The 16804-nt window shown below is 44.6% G+C and overlaps 1 protein-coding gene and 1 long non-coding RNA gene across 3 annotated transcripts; one reads left to right on the top strand and one right to left on the bottom strand.

Moving 5' to 3' along the window:
* The first annotated feature begins 9078 nt into the window (after positions 1 to 9078).
* On the top strand, positions 9079 to 12562 carry LOC113566741. Its single transcript, XR_003409214.1, has 9 exons — positions 9079 to 9233; positions 9360 to 9631; positions 9707 to 9908; positions 10827 to 11013; positions 11221 to 11721; positions 11789 to 11983; positions 12066 to 12192; positions 12274 to 12456; positions 12523 to 12562. It is a non-coding gene; the product is annotated as an uncharacterized LOC113566741 (long non-coding RNA).
* Positions 12563 to 15151: 2589 nt separating this feature from the next.
* On the bottom strand, positions 15152 to 16176 carry LOC113566743. Of its 2 annotated transcripts, XM_026993723.1 has the most exons (5): positions 15993 to 16176; positions 15731 to 15925; positions 15522 to 15648; positions 15258 to 15440; positions 15152 to 15191 (listed from the first exon to the last, which is right to left on the bottom strand). In XM_026993723.1, coding segments are annotated over exons 2-5 (396 nt in total). In that variant the 5' UTR covers positions 15816 to 15925; positions 15993 to 16176; the 3' UTR covers positions 15152 to 15190. The 2 variants fall into 2 exon arrangements, with proteins under 2 accessions (XP_026849524.1, XP_026849523.1); XM_026993722.1 differs by lacking the exon at positions 15152 to 15191 and having other exon boundaries at positions 15245 to 15440.
* Positions 16177 to 16804: the final 628 nt, after the last annotated feature.

Here is a 16804-nt window from a genome sequence, read left to right as displayed (position 1 = left end):
AAGAATAACCATCAAGTTCTTGTGATGGATCTGCTGTATGTCTAGTGATTATAAGATAACACCCTGTTGTGTCCGGGATCGTGAGAATTGCGGATAAACACACAATCGCTTATCTTCATCGGTACTTAGGCGTTGGTTGCGTTTTATTTCCTATTTGCAAAAGGAGGTTAATACATTTTATTCTTATATGTATCTACGCACGCTTCGTCTTTTCTCCCCGCTCTGTTATCGACTGCTCAAACTAATGTTACCTTCTTGTCTTTTCATAGTGTGATAATTTTTCTTCTCTTTTTTCGTTATGTAGGGTATGTAAAACTATGTATATATAAGCTAATTTTTCTCAACAACGTCTAGCTTTGCCAGCATATAGGTTGGGCGGTGTAGAACTCCAGCCGTCGTGGCGTGCAGGCGTGACTGCTAGAATAACTCCCTTTTTCCATTGAGATCGATGAAGATTCTTATTACAGATAAGAGCAATGTCCATTTCAGCGAGTGGTTGCACTGGGTGATGCCACTTTGTCCGTTTGCATAGGTCTGGTAGGTACTCAGTGAGCCACTTGTTCCAAAATGAGTGTGAGTTCTGCTGAGCGATGCGCCATTCCTTTCGAGTTGGCTGGTACTTCTCCTCTTGTGGATGTGGTGTCTGGCTGGAATTGGGAGAACCTAAAAGAAAGTGATTAGGGGTTATCGGATCGTCTGTGGGGTTATCCAGAGCAATGTGTGTATGCGGTATGGAATTTACTTTGTTTTCAGCGTTACACATTAGGCTACACAGTATGTCTTCTGTCAGTTTTTTGTCATGCAGTGCGTGTCCTATGGCTCTCTTCACACTTCGTACCAATAATTCCCAGCCCCCACCTGCGGGCAATTAAACAGCCATTCGATCTGCTTGATTGACAAGTCGTTCGCTATTCTATGGTGATCGAGGTCCTGCAATTCTCTTTCCAATTCATGTTCAGCTCCCACCAAATTGGTACCACTGTCAGATTGGATTCTTACTGGTCTTTACGGCGCCGCGCCATGAAGCTATGCAATACTCGAAGACACGTATCTGTTGTCAGGTCCCTGGGAATTTCCAAATGAATTGCTCTTATTGTAAGGCATGTAAATATGCATATCCAGCGTTTCTCGGTACTCCTTGCTCTTACAACCAGAAACGGTCCCATGTAGTCGATTCCAACATATGAGAATGGGCATACGTGCGGAGAGAGTCGGTCCTTAGGAAGTTGTACCATTAATGGCGTTTTTGGTGAAGCTCTCTGGATTTTACAAGTCATACAATTTCTAGCTGCACGGCGAACCTCCAGTCTCCAACCTGTCCAGTCAATAGCAACATCCTGTACATTGCGGATCACTATGAGTACAGCTTCTTTAATTTCAGCTACATCAAGGTAGACTTTTCGTTTGGTCTTACGATCACACATCCTGTAGACCCAAGCGACAGCACGCATCAGCCTTGTAAATGAAGATAACCCTTCCAGCAACTCCCTGAATACGATATTGACAGATCCATCTGAAGACATCTCATTTATTGATAACGTAAACTTGCATCTTACTTCCAGTTCCGTGTCACCAACGTCTGAAGTTCCTAGATTCCATAGACTTGCGTCCTCTTGAAGGAATTGAGGGAGGTTTCTCGAGTTCTAGATCTGAGTTTGGTGCCAAAGTCTGCCGGGTTATCCTTAGTAGGCACCCAATGCCAATCTTCCAACCTTGTTGCCTCGAAGTATCTCGTCAATTATGTGTCCTACATATGGCTTATATTTTTTGTGATCTGATTTAATCAATGCTAAGACAGTCTTGGAGTCGGACCACATGTGGTCACATTTGGGTTTGACGTCGTGACCCTCAAGACCTCATATCTTTTAGACTGCAGAATCTGAATCGGATCGTATCATTATTATAGCCAGCATCACGAAAACGCCACACCCCCTTCCACCCTCGCAAAGGACGTAAATCTGGGGCATCCACAAATCTCAGACTATTAAGGCTAGAGTATTCAAATTAGGTATCCACACTCCTTTTAGATCTCAATATAAAACGTATAGATTCGAGAATCTGCAGATTCGAGAAAACTAAAAACGCACAATCATAGAGAATAACCATATCTATCCGGTTGCTGAATCTGGATCAGATCGGATCATTTTTATAGCCAAAAGGAACAAATCAATTTGCAGTGGCTACGCATCGCCCGACGTCACGCTCAGACTGATTTTCTGCCTTTCTCTCACGCACTCTTTGTCGTGTCGTTCAATTTAGCGGCGTCTGCCGGAGGAGATCCATACTGACTAAGTATCGGCTATAAATGTAGAGTTGCGGTGTCCGCAGAAACTCACAACGTTCCCCCTCGTTTTGTTTGTTTTGATTGACCTATTTCGATACTTGTTTTTTGTTTAACTTATTTCGCTAAAACTTCTTTTTACGCAAAATGCAATAAAAGCAAATATTAAGAATGCACCAGTTAAATAGAAAATTGATTCATTATTCGGATAAAATTATGTGGACATGACTGAGTGCTCTATTTAGCTAATAATATTCCACGGAATATTAAAAACGAGCAATATGTATAACAGAACTTGACTTCGTCAGTATATTTACGGTATATTTTGGTATATTTCTGAGCGTCGGTCACACTGCGCTACACTCAAACCACTAACCATACAGCATACGGTGTCCGCAGCAACTCACAACGTTCCCCCTCGTTTTTTTTTAATTATTTGCTATTCATTTATTCTTTTAAAAAAAAAAAATTTTTTTTTTCTCATGGACACACATATCTATATACCCTTCGTTTTTTTTTTTTTTTTTTTACTCTTTAAAATTTTATCAATATAAATTTTTTTTTTTTTTATATATATTTGATCAAAATGAAGGAAGAAAAAAAAAATGTTAAGGGACATGTGATCGATTTACAGGTTTTTCATTATATAATTCAACATCGATCACATGGTTTTAGTAATAGCCTAACAGAGGTTAGTATTTTCAAGTTGCACTTTAAGGGTGCTTCAACTCGAGATAGAAAATTATAATTATTGGCAATATGAGGCATGGCAGTTCTGCAGCTCAATTGCGTTACTTCGCTCTTTTATTGGCGAAGTTGTTTATTGATTTCCTTGATGCGCTCTTGGCAGCGTTGTCGGTCCTCTTCATTTGTATATGTTTTTTCCAGGTCCCGCTCCAGACGTCGTTGTTGAAGCAGCCGTTTGATCCGGCCGCCCCTCTTTGTTTTCTTCCTTGGGCGTTTTTCTTGTCTTGCCCTGTACTCAGCTATTGTGAGTGGGCGTGGTCCATCGTTTGGATACACTTCTAAGGCCTCTTGTAGGCTGAGTGCGTCCCTTTGCTCGGTAGGAGCAGCGTCGGCGAAGTCTGGTGCATTTTCTGCTGCTGGAGTGTTTGTGTTACTGTCCATCGACGGTGCAAGGGGCGGTCCTATGCCACTCGCACTTATATTATTGGTCCTTGCTGGGTCTGGTGGGACCGGTGCTGGTCTTCGCACAGGTTTTTATATTGCGTGTACGCTCTTTGTAGCGCGGGCTGTTAAATCTCCTTGGGTATTATATATTCCTGGCCGCATTGTAGTCCCCAAAGTTAAGGGTATAAATTATAATGCAACATGGGTTTGTGCATAATATCGTCGGCAGTCGTGCATGGGTCTGGCGAAACGGCTGGTTTGGCTTTCTGCTGGGTTTTTTCCTTGGCACTGGCACTGGGGACAACACTATTTCAATAGTTTTTCCAATTCATCAATTTTCTTTTGACTTGGTCCGATTTTTTAAAACAAAATCACATAGTATTATATTTTTTTTTTCGGGCTTGCTTTGCCGGGCTTTCTTTGTCTTTATTATTTTTGGCCTCGGCTATACAAGGGCCTGCGGGTGTTGGGCGTTGCTGCTGCTATTGGAGTTGGTGCTGGTGCTGCTTTGGCCCCTTGTACAACTCTTGCGCGCTGCTGCCGCTGATGCTGCTGCTGCTGTGGCCGCTTCCTTTGTGATGGCTGTTGCTGCTCAACAGTACGGACATATGGCTGCTGCTGTTGCTGTGGTCGGCGATGCTGCTGTTGATGATTGTCCGCTCGTGGCTGTTGCTGCTGCTGCTCTTGCTCAGTAATTCCGCTACGTACTACCCGGCTGTACGACGGCCTACCGCTGCCGCTGATTGTTGCTAGCTGCTGTTGTTGTTGTTGGCGGCCCTGTCGTTGCGTCTGCTGTGACTGCTGCTGATGCTGCTGCTGCTGCGTACGCTGATGTTTGTTGTGTTTCTGTTGTGGGCGTTGCTTCTCGGTTTGCTGCTGTGGCTGCTGGCGTTGCTGTTGATACTGCTGCTCACCGATGAGCCGGTTTGCCCTTAGATGGCTACGAGCCTTTTTGTAGGCGGCACATCCCTTGTAGCAGCTCACGTGCTTGCCGCTACAATTGGCGCATTTAGGATCCTCCTGCCTGGGTTTCCTGCATGCTGTTGTGGTGTGATCTCCTGCGCATTTCATGCACTTGAATGGCCGTCTGCAATAATTTTTAGTATGCCCAAACTCCTGGCACCGATGGCATTGGGCTGGATCGCGTGGCTTGGCTTGTCTCACTATCGAGACGCACTGGTTGGCCAGTTGTTTAACGTCAAGTATTGCCTCATGGCCGCCATCCGCCTTGGGCTGAATTTCAACCTCAACGAGGGGGAACGTTGTGAGTTGCTGCGGACACCGCAACTCTAAGGTTATACCCGATACTAAGTCAGTATGGCTCTCCTCCGGCAGACGCCGCTAATATTTAACGACACGACAAAGAGTGCGTGCGAGAGAGACAGAAAATCAGTCTGAGCGTGACGTCGGGCGCTGCGTAGCCACTGCAAATTGATTTGTTCCTTTTGGCTAAAAAAATGGTCTGATCTGATCCAGATTCAGCAATCTAATAGATATGGTCATTATCTATGATTCTGCGTTTTTAGTTTTCTCAAATCTGCAATATTGTGGATGCAACAGATTTTCGTCCTTTGTGGGGGCGGATGGAGGTGGGGCGAAATTCTGAGATATACGTTTTATAGTGACATCTTAAAGGAGTGTGTGCACCAAATTTGGTTACTATAGCCTTAATAGTCTCTGAGATTTGTGGTTGCCTCAGATTTTCGTCCTTTGCGGGGGCGGAAGGGGGTGTGGCGAAATTTGGACAGGAAACGGTCAAGGTCCGATATCACAGGAGTGTGGATACCAAATTTGGTTGCTCTGGCTTTTATAGGTTCTGAGATCCTTGAACTCATATTTTGCAATTGGCAAAACCGACCATGAAACCTGTGTGTTAGAGTGAGACAGAGCGAGAAAGAGTGAAATTGTTTTCGTGATTCTGGCTGTAATAATTATACGATCTGGTTCAGATTTTGCACTCTAGAAGATATAGTCATCTTCTACGATTCTGCGTTTTTAGTTTTCTCGTATCGTCGAAATTGTGGATGCCACAGATTTTCGCCCTTTGTGGCTGCGGAAGTGGGCGGGGCAAAGTTTTGAAATATTTTTGGAGCAGTGACATATCACAGAAGTCTGGATCCAAAACATCGTTGCTCTAGCTCTTATAGTCTTTGAGCATTAGGCGCTGAAGGGGACGGACAGACGGACAGACGGACGGACGGACGGACAGACAGACAGGGCTCAATCGACTCGGCTATTGATGCTGATCAAGAATATATATACTTTATAGGGTCGGAAACGATTCCTTCTGGACGTTACACACATCCACTTTTACCACAAATCTAATATACCCCAATACTCATTTTGAGTATCGGGTATAAAAATGTTTAGAGGCCTTCCATTAAAACGGTGTTTTAATCCTCGGATAAACCGGGCAGTGTATCCGAGTCGTTCCAGCTCCTCCGTTATCCAGCTGCTGGGCGTAGTGTGGTGTAAATGCCGCACTATTACACGGTAGCCCCTTTCACTGCGCGGCTGGTGTGTGTGCAGTTGAGTGCTATCTTCAGCAAGGGCGTTCTGTATGGCGTTGTATGTTGTCATGACGTCGCACTGGACTCTGAGTCCACTGTTGGCCATCGATTTCGTCGTGAATTTCCCCACGTTCGGATTTATTGTCAATTTATTGACAGGAAGATTGTAGGGACCTTGGTGCTGCGTAATGACGGTTGGACGGGCGTTATATTTATATTGATGTCTGGCTGGTGTTGAGGCTGATGGTTTTCCGTCTCCATCTGTTGACTTTCAGACCCCTTACTTTGTGGCTCCCTATGTTGAACCTCACTTGGTGGAACCGGAACCTCACTATTTAGCGGTGAGCATATTTGGCCAACATCTGACTCCATCTGCCGAGTCTCGTGATGCAATCTTTTCGCAAACTGACTCTTGAACATGGGCGTGTCAAGTGCCAGGCAGGCAAAGTGGTCGTCATCTGAATCCGTTTCGATCGCCGCGCATCTTCTTTTGAGCGGCGAGCGAAACGAATTTGTTGTCAGGATATCCTTTGCTATAGGGGTAAGGGGCAGGGGCGAGGGCATTTCATTGGCCAGTAGCGGGGGAACGCTATTAAGCCATTCCTTTACCAGCTGTGTTCTGGTACTAGGCCTTGTCTGAGTATTATGCTCGTCCGCCTGAGTCAGAGTAGGCAGCAAGCATTTTCTGCTTCTGCTAGTATTATTGCTTTCAGCTGTCGTCAAACGTTGTTGCTGTTGCTGGTCATTGTTTTTCTGTATGCCGTTTATGGTTTCGGCATATGTCAATGTGTTTGTTTTTGTTTTGTTATTGGCGTAGGTCAGGGGTTTATGGTTCGGCGGGAGAGAGCAAGCATCTCTCTTTTTGTCATAAGTGTGTGAGTGCAAGTTTGGCGGCAAACGCTTTGGGGCTTGATGTGACGCGCCTCCGTTTTGATTGTGCGCCAAGGGTTCGGACGCTGAGAGAGCGCAAGCGTCGCTCTCTCTGATGCTTGTGTGAGTTGTTTGCTTGTTTTTGTTTTCGCTAATGTTTTGGCGCGAAAACATATGGGCATAACATTTGTTCTTGTTTTGTTTATGTGCACTTAAATGCTCTTTTGTTAGTGCGAAAGCGCCGCTATTTTTGGAACCCGTTGCACTTTCGCTGGGAGCTATTTTTGTCTGCGTGTTTGTATGTGTATTTGATGGCGGTTTTTCTTGTATGTTGGCGTCTGTTTTTGGTGGGATTGGCGGGTATTTTCTAACATATAAACCCCTGTCCACGAAACGACGCTCGAACTCCAGCACCGTAGCTCCCAAGGAGCTCACAGTACTCTCTGGCGAGTCCGTCTCCAACTCAGCCAGATCCGCATACCCCTCTGAGTCGAACATTGGTTCGAAGAGGGAAGCATTTGCGGAGGGGTTCCCTCCCAGGGGCCTGGTCGATATGTAGGTAGCACTATTTTGAGTAACGCACTCACCACCCGCTTCGGCTCTTGCCGAGTTGTCCATAGCATCCATAACATCCATTTTGTTGGTCGTCTGTTTTGGAGCAAGTGCGTCCATTTGGTGGCCTGGTCCAGGTACTCAGTAGCTTGCTTTTCCTTCCTCTTTCCTCCAGTTGGGTTTATTGGCTTCACTATTACAGCGCGATCACAGATGATTATATTGCATTATTTGCAATTATTTGGCACATATTGTTTATTTAGTTCATTTTCCCGGTTTAAACATGTATTTAAAAACATTTAAAGTTCCACATAAAACAACAAAAAACACAAGTCACTTTTTTTTTCGATGTAATTAGATGCGCGTGCACGCCTACGATGCGCACACTCGCCCGCCAGCTTTGCTACTGGCGGAGTTTATTTCCAGCTTTTCCTATTACCATAACTTCGGCAATTTACATTTAAGCTTAACTAACAACAATAATGTGATTTTAAAATTGGCGGGCTGTTAACATTAACATTAACATTACATTGACATTACATTAACATTAACATTAAAACATGAAACTAATGGTCTGGCAGCCCTTATGTGTCAATCACAGGATTAACGTACATAAATCAGCAGGTGGTCACAAACAGATAAGTATTGACAATATTTGAACAATTGTTTACATTTTAATCTAATTTAATTATATTTTATTTCTATTTGCAGGTACTGGATCATCGTCGTCGTCTGGAGCAGAGTGTTTGGCACGGTGCGCAACCTTACGGCGCTGGGTGAGCGCGTGTGTAAGGTGCGGCAGGAGACGTGGACAATGCACAGCGCCGTGCAGAGTGGATGGAGCGATCGCCGTGGTCCTCCAGGTGGCCCGGGATTCGGCCAAATTTGTGTGGCGATGGTTGCCAGCAGCCATGAAGTGCAGGAAAACCACCCCTGCGTGGATTCGGATGCGCCATGTGTGTAGCGCAAGCGTGTCCAAATTGGCATTCATGGCCAACCAGCAGCCGTGATGACTCTCGTCCGCGGAGCCCTTCTGGAGGCCGGATGCCGTGGTGACGCCCATGAGAAAGGATCAGAGGAGCAACTAGGGGTGTCGCCCGGTGTCGCAAGCGTGTTTTCACGCGCTTCAGGTGAGTATTTTTGGTTCTCTGTGGATGGAATGAAGGTGTGCAAATTAAAACCATTTTTACACTCACCAGGAATACCGACAAAGACCAACACAAGAGTATTGGACTAGCTGCGGCCGGATTGCGGCATCCCAGTGAGCGGCGCCTTGCTGCACCAAAGTGCGGAGTGACTGTGGCGGTGTGCGCAATGTGCCGGCCGGCATCATCGTCGTTGTTGTGGTCATCGTCATCTGAGATGGATTGGACATCGGTGATGATTTGGACGTCGTCGTCGTCGTCATCTGAGATGATTTGGACGTCGTCGTCGTCGTCGTCGACCACCCGTTCAAGGCGCCGTCGGACTTGCTCCAGTCCGTGGTCCAGAAGTGCCTCTTGCGGATTGCGTCGATGGCTGTCGTCCAGGGTGCGTGAGCTGCTGCTTGCAGCCCGTGTCTGGCAACGATGATGTGACGTCTGCCGGTTGCTGCTCGCCAGAATTTGCTGTGTCTGCTGCTGAGTCCGCTGCTGCGTCTGCTGCTGCATCTGTTGTTGAGTCTGCTGCTGAGTCCGCTGCTGCGTCTGCTGCTGGGTCCGCTGCTGCGTCTGCTGCTGCATCTGCTGCTGAGTCTGCTGCTGCGTCTGCTGCTGAGTCTGCTGCTGGGTATGCTGCTGCGTCGCTGGATCGGGATCCCCCTCGTAATCTGGCAGGATTATCCTTTGGACAGAAAGTGGCTGGCCAAAGATAAGAGCCACTATTCTTTCTCGGGGAGTTTGGCCGCTGAGGTATCGTTTTCTGAAGCAATTTATCATCAATTCGTTGAACCTTTCGGGGTTCGGATTGATGATATTTTGTTGTTGGATTCTTCTTAATTGCCTGGCGTCTGATTCCTCCTGTCTCTTTCTTTTCAGCTCCTCCTCTTCAATACGGACCAGCGTTGGAAGCGATTCCTCGGAGATGGCCGGATCTGGATGTTGTTGTTGATGGCTGCTCCGATCCTGATTTCGAGGTTACAGCGGGCGGAAGTGTTGAAGCAGCTGTTGCAGATATCGTGGCCTCTGCAATCGCTGTGGCTCATACGGCTGCAGTAATAGTTTCCGAGCCTCCGGATTGACATGGCAAGCCAAGGAGTTGCGAAGCGCCCACTTGCCGCATGGAACACTTCGTCGATTGTGTCTAGATTGTGAGTCTGTCTTATGGCATCGTTCCTGGTGAACCTTGTCGCCTTCATTGCCCGTCTAATGATTTTATTTTGTAGGCTTTGCACCCGTCGCAGCTGGGAATCGGATGTAAGTGCGCCCCAAACCGGAAGACCATATTGCCAAATGGGCATGATGAGCTGCTTGATGACTATAGCCTTGGTTTCGCTTGGCAGCCGGCTTTTTGGGCCAGCAAGCCAGTCCAGTTTGGCCGCTCTTGATCGGAGTTTTGTGCAGATCCTCGTGATGTGTGAGCTTAGGGTGAGTTCTTTGTCCAATTTTATGCCCAGATATGTGTGTGATTTGTCAAGTGGCACAGCCTGTCCATTTATAGTCGGCGTTTGCCTTAAGTCCGTTGATCTAATTGTCCTCAGTGTGAATATTACATGTCCGGTTTTTTTCGCATTTATGTTAATGCACCACTTCTTGGCCCATATAGAGAAGTGAGTCAGGTATCTTTGGTTATATTTGACTGCCGCATTTGGGATTGCAGATGCGCTCATTATCACCGTGTCGTCGGCATACGTGGACAGCAGCATTGATTCCCGTTCTGGATGGAAGCCAGTGCTGTCCGGGATGAGGTGAGGCATTGGCATGTCTGAGGCATAGATTGTGTATAATATTGGTCCAAGAACACTGCCCTGTGGGACTCCAGCTGATATTTTCCCGATTCTTGAAAGTTCCTCGTCTCCGCAGCTCACACGAAAAGTGCGTTCAGCCAGGTAGCTCTCCAGAATGCAGTACAAATTTAAAGGCAGCAGCTTCATCAACTTGTACAGCAGCCCTTCATGCCATACTCGGTCAAAAGCTTCGGAAATGTCCAGAAAAATTGCCGAGCAAACTTGTTTTTTCTCATACGCCTTGAGGATATATTGAGTGACTCGAGCCAGCTGCTGCTCAGTGCCATGCTCCCGCCGAAATCCAAATTGGTAATTGGGTACGGCCTTGGCAAAATTCTCCACCTCAAACAGTCTCGCCATCAGCAATTTTTCAAAGATAGGTAGGAATTCATGTCTGCTGTGTTTTTGCCCGGCTTTAAAATCATTTTAATCTGGGCATGTTTCCACTGACTTGGAAAGTGGCCCAGTCTGAAAATGGAGTTATATATTAATATTAAATATAATAGCGCTTTTTTTGGCAAATTTTTAATCAGTTTGTTATTGATTTTGTCTCCCCCAGGTGATTTGGACAGCTCCAATGCATCCACAATCTGCATCAGCTCAGGCAGTGTGACTGGTCTGAAGGGAATCCTGGTTTCCTGGTCCGGTTGTAGCTGCTTCTGCCGTTTTGACTGCTCACGCTCTCTGTTGATTGCGGCCCGCTCTTCATCTGAATTGGACAGTATCGGGCTGAATCTCTCCTCCAGGTGAGTAGCAAAGGCATCGGCTGTCTCGGCTGTTGACTTTGTCCACGAGACACTTGCCTTGCCTCCGGTCATAGTTGGCAGCCTCTGTGGCCAGTTTGGCTGCGGCTGTCTTTTGATTGTGCTGGTCAGTTTCCAAAGTTTCTGCATTTGATACCGGTCTTTGTTGTCAATCCCTGTGAACAGTTTGTTGATGTTTTTGTTTTTCAGGATTGTGAGCCCCTTGTTAAGACGATTTTGCGCCGCCCTGTAGTTTCGTCTGGCTTCGATGGTGCGGGTCGCCAGCCAGATCCTCTTGCACTGCTGTTTGATGGAAAGCAGCTCGCTTGTAGCCTCGTCCAGCTTAAGGTGATGGTGCCGGTGATGTTGCTGTGACCGCTGCTGATGTTGATGCTGACGCTGCTGTGGCCATCTTCGATGTGTGCTTGGGTGCTGCTGTTGATGTTGTGTTGATGCTGCTGCTGCTGCTACCCGTATATTGTTCAAAAACAAGTCAACGACGTCATCAATGTCCTGCGCTATTCTAATCTCGGTGTTGAGATTGATCAACCGTTCCAGCGACTTTTGGAACAGGCTGATATTGGCACGTGCTGGGAGCAGATGTTTCCTGACTGTGGGCGTAGGATGTCTACGTCCACCGCTGCCGATCGTCAACTCCACCCTGAGCAGCAAGTGATCAGAGTCCAAATCCGAGCTTGAACGGATACTCAGGTGAGTGTCGTGGATTCCTTTGTAGATTCCAAAGTCAATCGCTGATGGTCTCTTTTTTTTGTCGTAGGGATAGTGTGTGGCACCACCGGTGGCCAGCAAATTGCAGCCGTTGTTGGTGTGTACAGCCTCCATCAGTGCTTTCCCTCTGGCGCATCCACGGACATTTCCCCACCACATATGCTTCGCGTTCCAGTCACCGCATACAAGGAAGCCGGATGCTGTTTCTTCGACGCAGAGTTCTTCAAAATGTCTTATCAATCCAGTAAAATGGGCAGGTGCCCACTTGAATACAGGCGGACAGTAGATCGGCGCAAAAATAATTCCCTTTTTATTTTCCTTTTCAGTGAAGACGATGACAGGTGCACTCTGGATGAATGGCTTTGAAATTGGCTGCAGTGCAGAGTGGGTGACATCGTCCCGGAACAGGATGGCTACTCCCCCTCTGCGATCGTTTGCCGGATTTTGTGCAGTGTAAGTGTGGAATCCGCTCACAGAGACGGCCCTTGTGCGTGTTTCGATGACCATCATTAATTGTATTTTTTCCCTTTTCAGGAAAACTTCGACCTCGTTCAACTTGTTTGTCACACCACACGCGTTCCAGAAGGCAATTTTAAAAGAGTTGTGGGTGGAAATAGTCTGTACTGGATTGACTTTTTGGTTTGACAGGCTATTCGGGACTGGACTAAACATAGAAGGCATCATTGGCGGAGGACAGGACCATGTCCAAAGAGTTTGGTGAACTGCTATTTGTTGTTTTGCTTGTTTTATTTGTATTGATATTTATTAATTTGACTATTGCAGAAAATAGACTATCGATTTTGGCCTCAAGTCTTGAGAGAAATTCTGCATTTTCTTTATGGGCATGGGACTGGAAATTTGCGGGGAGAGTTTTTTGCTGTTCTTGTTGCTGCTGGTGGTGGTGCTGCTGCTGCTCATCCCTCAACTTCTGTTGGAACTTGGCCAAATGATTTTCGGCCGGATTGGCTTGAGCTGTAAAACGATGTTCAATCCTTTTGTTGGATCGTTGGGGCTCAACCCTCCGATCTGTTTTATTGTGTTTTATGTTCACCGTAGGTACAGTGGGTATTCGAAATAATGAATACTTTACTTTACTTTAATATGAGCATACTACATCTCCCTCCTTTTGAAAAATAACGTAATCTAATGAAGTTATTTTATTTTTAGCTTTTACTATATATGTATACGAGTTATGTATTCTTAAAAAGACAATTTATATATATATATATTTTTTTTTTCTTTTTAGTCAATTATTAGAGTATTGAGCTTTAATTAATATTGATAAAATTTAAAAGTTATTTGAATATAAATGCAGAATAGTATATTTTTATGGTTTATATTTATGCATGGCCATACTAAAAAATGATTAATAATTGCAAATCTTTAACATATCCTTATGTACTTTCTGAGTTTTGTTTTTATTATCGGAGATTATGACGTTATCTCTTTCTCCGATACTTTCTACTCTATATGGTCCTATATATTTAAAATCTAGCTTATGTCCTGTTTCATTTTTCAATAAAACTTTATCTCCTACAGCTAAATTTAAATCTTTTAACTTTAAGTCATATAGCTGTTTATTTTTAATTTTATGCTCCTCGAGCATAATCCTTGCTCGTTTATATGCTATTTCTAATCTATATTTACTCTCTTTAGAGTAATCATCTATGTTATATAGAGGTGCTATTCTATCTATAGTATTAAATTGATCTGGTAAGTTTGAAGTCTTTCCGAAAACTAGCTCATATGGACAATAATCATGTGCCATAGAGGGGGTTGTATTAAAACAATATACGAAGTATTGCAGCCATACATCCCAGTCTGCTTTGTCAGCTGAGATGTATGAGCGTATGAACTCGTTAAATGTTCTGTGGCTTCGCTCCTCGGTTCCTACAGTCTGGTGATGATGTGCAGTAGAAGTTATGTTTTTGATGTTTAGATTTTTACATAAGTCTTCAATTATTGAATTTTTATATTCTGTTCCCATGTCCGTAATGAACGTCTTCATTGGACCGTATTGACTATTACAGAAACACCATACATGGCTTTTGATAGGGTAATAGTGGATACGATCCGTCCACTTCCTAAATCAGAACAAGGAAATGAATATGCAGTCACCTTAATATGTGACCTGACAAAATACCTTGTTGCCATACCCATTAGAAACAAAAGTGCAAATACAGTAGCTAAAGCTATTTTTGAAAATTTTATTCTAAAGTACGGTCCAATGAAGACGTTCATTACGGACATGGGAACAGAATATAAAAATTCAATAATTGAAGACTTATGTAAAAATCTAAACATCAAAAACATAACTTCTACTGCACATCATCACCAGACTGTAGGAACCGAGGAGCGAAGCCACAGAACATTTAACGAGTTCATACGCTCATACATCTCAGCTGACAAAGCAGACTGGGATGTATGGCTGCAATACTTCGTATATTGTTTTAATACAACCCCCTCTATGGCACATGATTATTGTCCATATGAGCTAGTTTTCGGAAAGACTTCAAACTTACCAGATCAATTTAATACTATAGATAGAATAGCACCTCTATATAACATAGATGATTACTCTAAAGAGAGTAAATATAGATTAGAAATAGCATATAAACGAGCAAGGATTATGCTCGAGGAGCATAAAATTAAAAATAAACAGCTATATGACTTAAAGTTAAAAGATTTAAATTTAGCTGTAGGAGATAAAGTTTTATTGAAAAATGAAACAGGACATAAGCTAGATTTTAAATATATAGGACCATATAGAGTAGAAAGTATCGGAGAAAGAGATAACGTCATAATCTCCGATAATAAAAACAAAACTCAGAAAGTACATAAGGATATGTTAAAGATTTGCAATTATTAATCATTTTTTAGTATGGCCATGCATAAATATAAACCATAAAAATATACTATTCTGCATTTATATTCAAATAACTTTTAAATTTTATCAATATTAATTAAAGCTCAATACTCTAATAATTGACTAAAAAGAAAAAAAAAATATATATATATATAAATTGTCTTTTTAAGAATACATAACTCGTATACATATATAGTAAAAGCTAAAAATAAAATAACTTCATTAGATTACGTTATTTTTCAAAAGGAGGGAGATGTAGTATGCTCATATTAAAGTAAAGTAAAGTATTCATTATTTCGAATACCCACTGTACCTACGGTGAACATAAAACACAATAAAACAGATCGGAGGGTTGAGCCCCAACGATCCAACAAAAGGATTGAACATCGTTTTACAGCTCAAGCCAATCCGGCCGAAAATCATTTGGCCAAGTTCCAACAGAAGTTGAGGGATGAGCAGCAGCAGCACCACCACCAGCAGCAACAAGAACAGCAAAAAACTCTCCCCGCAAATTTCCAGTCCCATGCCCATAAAGAAAATGCAGAATTTCTCTCAAGACTTGAGGCCAAAATCGATAGTCTATTTTCTGCAATAGTCAAATTAATAAATATCAATACAAATAAAACAAGCAAAACAACAAATAGCAGTTCACCAAACTCTTTGGACATGGTCCTGTCCTCCGCCAATGATGCCTTCTATGTTTAGTCCAGTCCCGAATAGCCTGTCAAACCAAAAAGTCAATCCAGTACAGACTATTTCCACCCACAACTCTTTTAAAATTGCCTTCTGGAACGCGTGTGGTGTGACAAACAAGTTGAACGAGGTCGAAGTTTTCCTGAAAAGGGAAAAAATACAATTAATGATGGTCATCGAAACACGCACAAGGGCCGTCTCTGTGAGCGGATTCCACACTTACACTGCACAAAATCCGGCAAACGATCGCAGAGGGGGAGTAGCCATCCTGTTCCGGGACGATGTCACCCACTCTGCACTGCAGCCAATTTCAAAGCCATTCATCCAGAGTGCACCTGTCATCGTCTTCACTGAAAAGGAAAATAAAAAGGGAATTATTTTTGCGCCGATCTACTGTCCGCCTGTATTCAAGTGGGCGCCTGCCCATTTTACTGGATTGATAAGACATTTTGAAGAACTCTGCGTCGAAGAAACAGCATCCGGCTTCCTTGTATGCGGTGACTGGAACGCGAAGCATATGTGGTGGGGAAATGTCCGTGGATGCGCCAGAGGGAAAGCACTGATGGAGGCTGTACACACCAACAACGGCTGCAATTTGCTGGCCACCGGTGGTGCCACACACTATCCCTACGACAAAAAAAAGAGACCATCAGCGATTGACTTTGGAATCTACAAAGGAATCCACGACACTCACCTGAGTATCCGTTCAAGCTCGGATTTGGACTCTGATCACTTGCTGCTCAGGGTGGAGTTGACGATCGGCAGCGGTGGACGTAGACATCCTACGCCCACAGTCAGGAAACATCTGCTCCCAGCACGTGCCAATATCAGCCTGTTCCAAAAGTCGCTAGAACGGTTGATCAATCTCAACACCGAGATTAGAATAGCGCAGGACATTGATGACGTCGTTGACTTGTTTTTGAACAATATACGGGTAGCAGCAGCAGCAGCATCAACACAACATCAACAGCAGCACCCAAGCACACATCGAAGATGGCCACAGCAGCGTCAGCATCAACATCAGCAGCGGTCACAGCAACATCACCGGCACCATCACCTTAAGCTGGACGAGGCTACAAGCGAGCTGCTTTCCATCAAACAGCAGTGCAAGAGGATCTGGCTGGCGACCCGCACCATCGAAGCCAGACGAAACTACAGGGCGGCGCAAAATCGTCTTAACAAGGGGCTCACAATCCTGAAAAACAAAAACATCAACAAACTGTTCACAGGGATTGACAACAAAGACCGGCATCAAATGCAGAAACTTTGGAAACTGACCAGCACAATCAAAAGACAGCCGCAGCCAAACTGGCCACAGAGGCTGCCAACTATGACCGGAGGCAAGGCAAGTGTCTCGTGGACAAAGTCAACAGCCGAGACAGCCGATGCCTTTGCTACTCACCTGGAGGAGAGATTCAGCCCGATACTGTCCAATTCAGATGAAGAGCGGGCCGCAATCAACAGAGAGCGTGAGCAGTCAAAACGGCAGAAGCAGCTACAACCGGA

The sequence above is a fragment of the Drosophila persimilis genome, unplaced genomic scaffold (assembly GCF_003286085.1).
Source record: "Drosophila persimilis strain 14011-0111.01,24,50 unplaced genomic scaffold, DperRS2 tig00000880-arrow-arrow-pilon, whole genome shotgun sequence".
Taxonomy (NCBI): domain Eukaryota; kingdom Metazoa; phylum Arthropoda; class Insecta; order Diptera; family Drosophilidae; genus Drosophila; species Drosophila persimilis.
The sequence above is the reverse complement of the archived record's forward strand: the minus strand, read 5'-3'. Positions and strand labels throughout refer to the sequence as shown.